At 40.6% G+C, this 11,360-nt stretch overlaps 1 protein-coding gene across 1 annotated transcript; it reads right to left on the bottom strand.

Annotated features, from left to right (window-relative positions):
- Nucleotides 1–1,233: 1,233 nt before the first annotated feature.
- LOC136424384 (solute carrier organic anion transporter family member 4A1-like) lies at nt 1,234–10,750 on the bottom strand. Its single transcript, XM_066412962.1, has 15 exons — nt 10,632–10,750; nt 8,619–8,852; nt 7,976–8,131; nt 7,458–7,533; nt 7,222–7,345; nt 6,577–6,716; nt 6,084–6,186; nt 5,594–5,715; nt 5,191–5,373; nt 4,724–4,825; nt 4,273–4,462; nt 3,739–3,862; nt 3,068–3,264; nt 2,348–2,412; nt 1,234–2,022 (listed from the first exon to the last, which is right to left on the bottom strand). The coding sequence occupies exons 2-15, from the start codon at nt 8,850–8,852 to the stop codon at nt 1,754–1,756; spliced, it is 2,085 nt and encodes a 694-aa protein (XP_066269059.1). The 5' UTR covers nt 10,632–10,750; the 3' UTR covers nt 1,234–1,753.
- Between the last annotated feature and the right edge of the window lie 610 nt (nt 10,751–11,360).

The following is an 11,360-nucleotide window of genomic DNA, read 5'->3' as shown; positions in this document are numbered from 1 at the left end:
TTTTCTATTTTCATACAATATATAGTCTTTTAAACGTTATATGAACAATATCAAGGTGTGCTTAAGCCCCCGTCACAAATAAGAGATTCAGCTCGGCCGACGTGTTGGCGAGCTTCAAATGTGCATTTTTGAAATTCGCATGAATTGTGACGCCGACTTAATCAATCTATTATGTTAAATTTGAAGTGTGTATCTTCGCTTTCTTATTCCCTTTTTTATTGTGAATTTGAAATGGAAAGTTTCATCAGTTGCCGTTTTGCATTGTTACCTACATCTCTATGTCTTTATGTATCTTCATACAGGGAGAGAGACAATCGCCTTTGGTAAAGCCGTCTAATAGTAATAGGCCCTGTAGACATTCGGTAGATTTTTTTGCGAATCAGTTCGCTTAAAGGACAAATTGATCTCCTTAAGCAGTGTTCAAACTCGACAAAAAAATGATCAACTGATACGGTTTATGCAAATCAGGACCTTATTTGCATAATCAACGAGAACATCTATAATATATCTCGCAGACATCATTTGGCGAAGTTGTAAGGTAGTGCAACTCTAGCTTTATTAGACCTTAGCTATATTACGTCTTTGGTGATGTTTTACCGTGTATTATGCATCTTGTCTTTTGTAATTCACCCTTTATTTTCCGTACACATTAGTTACATTCAATGATTAAAATAACAAAGTCTTTTGTAAATCATATGGAGCTTAACATTAATTGTTAGCCTAATCATAAACGTCCGTATATCATTTAAAATGTCATATGTCTAAGATTATGTGAAGAAAACTTTTATTAGTAACAGTAAATCATACGAAACATGCCATACTTTCACTGATCTCTCCTAAGTTACGTATGCTATCAGTCTGGCATGGCCTAAATGAACAGAATGAAAAACAAAATGGTACAAATTAAACAGGTTGAGACATCTTCCTAACTTCTCTAGACTTTAGAATGTACGGTAACCCTCAGGTAAATTTTCGTTATGTACACAATTTGTGACTGTGAGCCACGGTAGTACGTGGTTTTTACCACGATAATGCCTTAATAGGAAACAATCTTGTTTACATCTTGATTATCATTGTAACAGTAAAGGAAAAGTCGAATTCTTCGCGAAATCAAATCTCTAAACTGTACGAAGAGATTAATAGACATATCTTCATTTTTTTAACAAAAATCTTAATAGACAAGACATGTTGAATTTAAGAGCAGTCTTAAACCAAAGTGGAGTACATCCTGGTATTTGATTTGAGATGATTAACAACTATGTTGTAATTAATCGTAAAGGTAATGTTAATATATCTACATAGAATATGCTAAGATGGAAAACTTCAATAAAATTCTGTGAGCCCTAGCTCCTTAAGTTTGCATAGTTTCACATATCATATACGTATCATAATACGCACACCACCAACGTATTTAATTCCTAATGTATTTGATATGAAAAGGAGATTCTGCTTAATGGTGTTAGATACAACATTTCAGATACATACACTAGGATACATGTACACCCATGTTTCAAGCTTGAAGCTCTGGTAAGGAAAGTTACTTTACTATACTGTCAGTCATTCTCGGAGTTTGAGTTAGTTGATACCCCTTTTTTCTTTCCATTTGTTTAAAAGAGGCCCTCCAACTTTCAGTTGGAGCAGAATTTTAAAGACCGATAACTGGTTTAGTACTTTTGTACAGCCTCATTTCAGTGTATTTTGATATAATCTCCTTTGACTATGGGAAGTAGTCACTGTGATGTCTGCCTAATACTCAAGCTTCGGTCTCTTTCCCAGGCTTTAGACCATTTTTGTCATCATCATTTTCAAGTGTATCTCCGGGTGTTGGCTTGCACACTAGGTAAGCCAGGAAGCAGAACGCCACGCCCACAAATCTCAGCCCCAAGCCCAGCCCGAACACGAACAGGCCCACTCTGCGGCTGTCGTAAACTAGACAGGCACCTCGTTGGCCACAGGACGTCTGCCACTGTACGCATGCGTTGTCCAAGGCGCGGCCGTAGACAATGGGTCCCGGAATCATACCTATAAAAGAGTGGTAATGGCACTTGGTGAAAAAAATCGTCGTACTTGTATTTGTAAAACCCCCACTATACGATTAGGTCACAATCGCGCCGGTGGCAGCAAGGGATATAGTCCCGGTCGGGCCCCAAATCCACAAATTTGTCCCGGTGGACTGCCAGGTACCAGGGGGTACCTCCCGATGTTCGCACGATTAGCTCATGGCGTCTATTTGTTACCGGGTCCCGCGTTGATTTTAAGTCCGAGTAAAAGTGAAATTCTTTTTCCAATTTGGACCCAATCATACGATTTAAACTTAAGATAGCTACAAACTCTAAGAGTTACTTACCGATAATCCGCATAAGTGTCCACTGCATCCCGAGCCCAAACGAACGCAGCTTAGGCGGAACAAGCCTGCGTTGGAAAACAAATAAGCCATGTATTAATGCCTGATCGTTTATATGCGTAGTGAGACCACAATACATAGATATGTATTCTACTATTTAGTCAGAGTCTGGGATCGAATAAGAACGGGGAAATGTGATCTTTAAAACAAGCCAGTTTACAGTTCTGAGGGCTCATGTTTAGTTTGATGCAATGTGGTTTACGGTCAAAGTTTGTATAAGTTGTAAATAGGCTATGTCTACACTTCCTGGCCACGTTGATAATGTTTCTTTCGTCTCCACAATCCCTTACATTGTAAGGTGGCTTAATCATTTTGCACCCTTTGCACGTTAATCTAGGCACCCTACACTACGCAGAAAATGTTACTAAACTATAAATCAAATCTAAGGAGAAGGCTCGAAAGTTTTAGCCTCTACCAGGCAGTATAGTAGAAATTGGTCAAGTAGAATAAATAGTACGCTAAGGGACGGCTACAGATAGAGGGTCCAATAGGAAATCCACGGATTGCCTATTGAACCTCTATCCGGAGCCGACTACCCTAGGCGTACTATCTTCTCTATCTACTCTATTTGGCCAATTTCTACTACTTTCCCAGCGATCCACGGAGCCTGGTAGAGGCAACGAAAGTTTAGGAAATCGATCATTTCTTCTCTGTTGTTGCTACCTCAATGTAACCGCTGTAAAGGCTGGTCCGGCGGTTGAACCGATGAAGCCCATCAGGAACAGCACGACGAAGAACACGGGTAGGACGTACGATCCGCAGTTCCTCGGGCATGCGCCTTGGAGGGCAAATGACGTCACGTTTGTAGAGACGTTGCTCTGCATCCCGCCGGCCGGAACGCAGCTGCAGTCGGAGTATGTCTGATGGAGCAAACAAACAAACACATAAGAGAAATCAAACAAACAAACACATATACATGGTCATTAATGACACTATGATCATTTCTACAATACGTTTGGCAACGTAAGACTACGTACAACAAAGCAACAGTAATTGTGTATTTCCTTTGACCTGAATACGGGAATTGGCAGGAAATGATTACGATATCATCATCAGTTCCTTTACATCCTGCCGGACGATCAGTTCAGCGTCGGTGGGCATTGCAAATCGATCACAAATGTTTTAGTCGAAAATATTTCACAGGTTTATATGATATGTGTCACTGCAAAAGATGGTGATGTGAAAGATTCATTGTATTGAAAAATCAGATAATGAAAAGTTTTCACACATAAATCCTTAGCCGTGTCTATAAGCAACCAACAACCAATATGGCGGACAGTATATGACGTAATAGTCACTTGACTACAAATGACCATACAAAGACAAGTACGCACCATGGTTGTGTAGTTGAAGGCGGCACAGCCGGCATGGCAGGGGGACTGGTACTCCACACCGTTCTCTCCACACACTGGGTCGTACAGGCTGTCTGCGCAGGCGCATTCACTGGAGCAGGTCATACTGATGAAAAAGATGGTCGTAAGTAAGCAAGATGACCGTAATAAGCAAGATGGTTTTAAAATAACGTATCTAGACAATATTAGGAAGTCAAATGCCTTATTTCCCCACCCTACCTATTCGACTACGCAGAGCCTCGCCCGTGCCAATACAATACACCTTCGAGAGGCTCTGCTAACTCCGGGCTGAGGTTTCCACTTTTGTGGGCGTGGCCTTTAAACAGCTGTCAGCCAATCAGAGAAACAGTTTTACCTAAAGAAAACATTAAGACGATTCTCTGATTGGTCGATAACTAGTTATAGTTAGATGACACACCTGCAAAAGTGGAAACCTCAACTACTGTATAGTGTATAGGCCGCCGGAAAGCTCTGCGCAGAAAACGCATCCTACCAGACAAAGAATATGTCACTCACCTATTGTCTATGCTGACGTACGCCTTGTGCGTCTCTGGGCAGTGCATCAGGAACACCAGCACCGCCAGCCCGGACAGCAGGAAGGTGGCGAACACGAACAGCAGCAGCTTCTTGCAGTCCACCCCGATCTTCTTGCTGATCCAGCCGCCGACCAAGGACCCCACCGCCGCTCCGGGAATCATGGAAAGCCCTGTGAATGCATTATGGTAAGACTTTAGTTTTGTACTAGTTAACTCCGTGAAAACGCAGGTATTGTTTCTTGCTTGTGTTTGCCTTGCGTACAATACTGTGGCCTGCAATAATTTGAGACGCTCTGCGATACTGTGACTGGCAGCGGCGAGCCTTTGATCTACACTTAAAAAACGACATTGAGCTCCCGTTGGTGCTTGAATGTTTCTTCTCAAGCATTTGAAAACTAGTTGAGAAGCTAATACAAATGTGAGGCACTTACCAAAGTACGTCGAGGATGACATGACTGACAGGCCAAATAGCAACTCGCATACTTTCGGTGCGAAGGCGAAAAGTCCCATATAGGACATGGCGTCGATAGACACTGAAACAAAAACAACAGGCAACATAATTCTGATTGTATCCTTTGATGTTAGTTTGTAATATCCTCTGGTAAAATGAGCGTCGTCTAACATAGGAAGATCGATGATGATCATACAATTCTCCCAAGACACGTTTGCTGTGAGGATCCTAAACACTTCTCTCCAAATTGATATAGATGACACCTATGTATAGTGCTCATCAAATAGTTGATGCCCTCCCCCAAAAAGATTCTTCTAAATGCTAGTCACTATCCTTCTCGATTGCATAGAGAGACACAGACATAGGAAGTAGAAATATCTACAAAAACATTATTGTTTTTCTGATCAAATTCAGACAATCTAAAAGTTTAAAACAATCTTCTCTCACCTCCAAGCGTGAGTAGAGAAAATGCGTAACTCTTTATAAGATCCCTCAAAGATCTTAGGAGATCCTTCAAGCCTTCTATGGTCTTTCCCTTGGAGCAGAAACCGCCTTCGTCTTCCTCTTCTGCCTTGATGATGTCAACTTTCTTCGGCAGCTCCTCTTCCTCTTCCTCCAACTCCTCGGAACCTAAAATGAATCATATCTATACATTTCAGCGTGACCACAAGGGGAAATTGGTGAAACTTCACAAAGTTGATGCAATTTCCTTACGCAATTTGGCGCAGTCCAGTGAGATACTCGCTTCACCACAAACAACAGTGTAAAGTGTACAGTTATTTCGGTTAATCAAACCAAATAAAGCATTTGTAACTCGGCGCTTGTTTAAAACGAGACGAACATTACAAACCTGGAAGCTTGCGAGGAAAAGCCAAAAGTGGAACTGCTATGAGGATGGCCAGAACACCCAGGACTGGGAACCCCAGCCACCAGTTCCCAATCCACCTTGGATCCCATGGCGTCAGACCGGCCCTGGAAAGATTAATTGAAAAAAAAAACATCGTAAGGATGTGTAGATAACATATAAAGGTGCGTTGGTTGTTGCTAGGAAGCAGTTTTACTATGGCGAGGCACGGTGGTTAGCGCATGGGCAAACCAAACAATCACCATCACAACAATACAGTACGCATGCGCCACACACGCGTCACCATGGCAATGGTATTGTTCGCTCCCTGCACGACTCATAGAGCCATACATCTCTCAGAATGCATTGGAATCCGTTGGAAAGTTCCATGGTCAAGTGTGACGTCACCTTTCAGAAAACGTTTTGATTTTTCCTCCAACTACTTGAAATAACCAAGTACTAGTAGTTGCAACAATCTAATTAGATAAGGACTTACGAATATCCATCCTCGCTGGGCCACTCCACATACAGGCTTAGAAGTTGGCCAATCACCAGAAACCCGATACTTGGGCCCACACAGGCTACTGTGTACAGGACAGCTGTGAAATGACAACAAAAAAACACGATACGTTCAAAACAAGATTCATTAGATGGTTTGGATATTCTATTAAGTGAGTGAGTGAGTGAGTGAGTGAGTGAGTGAGTGAGTGAGTGAGTGAGTGAGTGAGTGAGTGAGTGAGTGAGCATAACACGCTTGCAAGTGGATGACAGAGTGAGTGCCCTAGCTATAGATACATCTCTCTATCGAAAAATGACATGTATACAGTAAAAAAAAAACTCCACGACAAAGTGGACAATAAAGTATGGACAATTAGATGAAATAGGAGGGGGGCAATCCATCATTAAAGACGTACTGAACAATGACAATCTAGAAGTCAAAGAAAACACAAATTGGGACATTATATAGTAGAAAATGGGGAAAAACGTACCAACATATAGGCCAGAAACCTTCTTCTTGACGTTTTCGTCCAGATAGGCGACTCCCACGGTGAACATGGGCCCTCCGCACAGGCATATGAAAAACTGCGCCACTACGAACACGTACAGGTAGTTGCTAAGGCTGCTGTAGCTGTAAAAACATAAGGAAGACTTGTCTTGTTTTTCATTTTCATTTTCAACGATATATATATATATATATATGGAGAGAGAGATAGATAGATATATATCAAGATACCGACAGAAGAAAGTGTGAACGATAAACAACAGTAGTCATCGTTCTTCATTCCTTCAGTATAAACTCACATAAAACATTTAAATTAACAATATACAGAAATAACAAATATGTATATTCAAACCGTTCTGTACATAAACGATTAACGTTTTAATGTTGATTTACGTTGCCAATCAACGTTTGATCACAGGAAAAAGAACAAGATTGCGTAACATATTACAACTATACATGCATCATGTGTCAAAGGAAAAATTTTGAATTTGATTTTAATGCAGATGTATTAGAAGTCAATGGAGCAGACATTCAAAATTCTATATCAGATCCCCCCCCCCCCCCACATACACACACACCAAAAAACAAACATTTTCAAAATATTTATTGACATTAATGTGAATCAACCGACCTTTGGGCGGATCCTCCACATTGCTCAGGAGAGCTGGCATTGGCCGAGGATTGACACAGGGTGTTGGGCATCAGGGATGACGTCATATTCATGACGTATGTGCCGCCAGGTGCTTTGTACGGACCTGGTAAAAAGGATGATAGGATGATAGAATTGTGGATCACAGAGGGGGCAAGCGGCACATTGCAGTGGCAACAAACCGGGCGTATGATATGAAGTTAGGATTATATAGTTACCTGTCCAGTAATGTGGTGATGCGAACAAAAAACTGCCGATCCCAAACATCAAGACTCCAATGCCGATCAACTTGCCCTGAAAGAGCAAAGATTGCGGAATTACATCAAGCACAAATATATACAAAAACTGTAAGTTCTGCTGCAGTACTATTAAAAGTCGTTAGGAACCCATATTCGAACATGCCCTTTATGTTACTTATGTCTAATACATGTACATGTATTATATACAAAACATAACAATAAAAGTTTGCCTTTCACTCACAAACGAACAAAGAATCCAATTTCTTTATAACTTCACACAACCAACATGGCAGACAGTAGATTACGTCATAATCACGTGACTACAAACAACCCCAAATTTCTTATGCCTTTGCAATATCAACATGGTGACCAGTACATTACGTCACAAACACATGACTACAACCAAACCAAAATTTCTCATGGCATGTTACTACCAACATGGCGGACGGTAAATGACGTCACATTCACGTGACTACAAAAAGCCAATAGATGCCGACCTTGTGAGCTTTGCCGCCGATATGCGTGATGATTGGCACCGTGACGAGGGCGAAGATCTGGGAGGAGCTGATGATGAAGCCGCTCTGAGAGCTGGACATCTCAAACCGCTTCTCCAGGGTGGACACGATGCCGGGGATGAACGCCATAGTTGTGCACTATGGAAAACAAGAGGATGCAATACTGATGGATACCAAAGGGTGGCGCTATTGTAAGGTTCAATTTTTTTTTAATACAATAAAAGAAAATGTCTCCAAGGTGGAAATGATATCGGGGATGAACGCCATAGTTGTGCACTACGGAAAACAGGACGATGCAATGCCGATGGATACAACAGGGGGCGATGTTGTTAAAGTTTTTACAGAGAAACGGGACTATGACGTGAGATCATAGGGAATATTTGATGTTACTCGATGACCTTTTATTGCAAAGCTAGTAACAATGATTATTCTTCATAATCAAACGATTCAACAAGAAATAAATGATACAAAATTTAATCAGATAAAAAGAGGTATATGCTGGTATTTTTCTTATCAAGCAAGAATTTATCTTTGCAGTCTCTTTGATTCGTGATACTTAGTATATTGATATATAGACTCAACATATCATGATATTAAAAAAAATCACAACAAAATGACAACTCACATCCACATAGGCGGCGATGCTCATGAAAAACAGCAGCCATCTTGAAGTGTTGAAGAATTGTAGAAAATCAGGCGTGAAGCCGAACCAGCCGAACCGAAGACTCCCCTTCTTCTCCTCAAGAACTTGGTCTGTCGTCTTGAAGGGCTGGTATCGAGGTGTGGTGTCCAGCAGTGGGCGCGCAGTCTGATTTAGCGCCGTCTGGCGGAGATCAGGCAAACTGCTGAACATGGACATCTAGAAACAAATGGACGAAAGCAATGTAAATCGTGAATATTCGCTTTTTTTTTTTTTGCAGGGACCCCTTCACTGTGAATTAATGTCACTGTGATTATGCGTTTCTAGTGTATTGTCAATGCATTACAGAATATTTCTTTTATCTATTGCAACATTTAAATACAGGACATGATGACGACATGCTCAAGCTTACAGCTTATTTTCGTGTCGCCATCAACAGAATGCATTACGAAAGTACAAAACAAATACTACAAATACTGACAATGAAAAACAGAATAGTTTCAATCGCGAACTTTAAACAGCGCGCAATCAAGGCCCGGTGAAAATAAATGAATTTAGAGTGTTTATAAGTCCAATCTGTTCTTGTTTTACCCGAAACTTTGTAAATCATTATAATGCTACCCCTACGTTAACATATTCAAAACAACATGAATTGTATGTAGATTCTATAAGGCTCCAAAATAAAGCTGCTTTGGGGAGGGGACGGCGAAAGATAGACCATTCTCAGCCAAATTTGGACCACCTACTGTCAGTTGTAAGCTAGGTGAACTTTGCAATCTTTACATAAGCTTGGGTGGCAATACCGGTTGAACGGTAAAGATACAGACAAAACCTAACGCACCCATACTTGGATAAAAAAACGTTGAGCCTGGATAAACTAAAGAAACGAATAACTATTTGAAAGATTTACATGCTCGTCAGGTAAAGTCTGCGGACGGCAAAAATACAGTGGAAAGTGACTAATACAACATCTTGAAATCAACATGTCAGCAAATAAGCCCTGCTCAATTTAACCAAGTCAGAAACTTGCAGACTATAATACTCTTTTCAAAACCCTATCGAAAAGAAGATAACACATCTTAATGTCGCCAAGTAGTTGCGAAGATGATTAATTCCTCTGCTATTCATGACTTGTAAATATCTGCATATGCAAATGATACGTTTAAAGAAAAATCCATATTAGGACATTTCTCAGCGAGTGAACTGCATCCAGAGGTCATTGCCCTGAAGCCATGCACTAATACAATGACCAAATAAGGCTGTTCCACAGCTGTGCACACGAGCTACATGTTTACCTGTCCTGTTCGAAATGTCACCGGTCATATATTAGACAGAGGGTTTAAAGCCCATGGTTTAAAATACGACACATGGCGATCTTTAGATTCAATTTCGTTCGAATTTCTCACTAATGAAATGTACATAGTTGAAAACAGGTTTATAAGCAAGGAAAACTGACCATAAACTATTAGATTTAGAGGTTGACAAATAACGCATTCTGAATTTAAACGGACAAATTGTACGTCACAACTTTTACAGCCATACGTTTAAAAGATGATACACGGCAATCTAGAGCTAGAATTTTATTTTCAAAACTTCCCACCAATGAAAGAATATATGTCAACGGTCAGTTTTAGGCTTGAGAACCTAACCGAAAACAATTGGATTTGGAGCTAAAGATCATTAAAGAATTGTGAAATCATATGTAATAATTCGCACTGAACGAGTATATTTTTAAATTTAATGACACAAGACGAGGGAGAGGTTTGCTAAATACCGCCTACTTCTATCGCTATTCTAGCATGTAAGATGCCCCTATTCCCTGACACACAATCACTGATCCTTAAACTTACACAACTTGCACGGTTTTTGCAATCAGTGTATTCATACAGTGAACTGTTGCATTTACGACAAACAATACAGCGTATTTTAGCAATGATATAGCAATAACTCCATAAGAAATTAAGATAGACAATGAAATGAGTGTAAGACAGAGCCTACCTTGAACACCTGTGCGAAGACTTGAGGTACGCAGTAAGTCTGGGCACGCTGTTTTGTAGGCAGAGAGTACACGGGTCAGAAGGTAAGGTCAACGGCCTGCCGGGCGCACTTTTTTGGAAATGACATCACATCTAAGTCTTCGTGACACATCTTAAATCATCTCCTGGTGCATCAAATTGTACCCTTTTTCTTCAGGGAGTCAATAATGAATGACACTTACACCAGCGTTGAGGTTGGTCGTATTGGTGCCACAACAATGGTTCATTATAAGCGTCGGTGACTTTTGGATGACCCTTTTCCTTAGGCGAGCATTCGTTCACATGTCAGTGCGCGATATCAATCATGTTGGTTCTGAAATTCTGCTCAAGGCATCTTTAAACATTCCCTTGTTGTACGACAGGGCTTGAAACCCACTGTCCTTATCGTAATATGTAATGATGTTCGTCCATCGTTGTCGATGAAGACCTCGACTTCACTTCAATCGTCCTTGTGGGCGCGGGAGTGGCTAATCAGTGATATGTAAGTGTGTGGTTCTGAAGTTTTACCTTCAAAGTTTAAGCATTCTTTCAGCGTGGCCTTGTTGTATGACAGGGCTTGAAAATCACTGCACTTATATCATAATATATAAGTGTGTGGTATCAAACGTATTGGTTTTAATTCTGAACACATATCTTTAAGCATTCCTGTATCTTTAAGAGTTCACTTGTTGTACGTAAGTAAGTAAGTTGT

Source organism: Branchiostoma lanceolatum, chromosome 18 (genome assembly GCF_035083965.1).
Source record: "Branchiostoma lanceolatum isolate klBraLanc5 chromosome 18, klBraLanc5.hap2, whole genome shotgun sequence".
Classification (NCBI taxonomy): Eukaryota; Metazoa; Chordata; class Leptocardii; order Amphioxiformes; family Branchiostomatidae; genus Branchiostoma; species Branchiostoma lanceolatum.
Note: the sequence above shows the minus strand (reverse complement) of the source record. Positions and strands in the feature narration are given on the sequence as shown.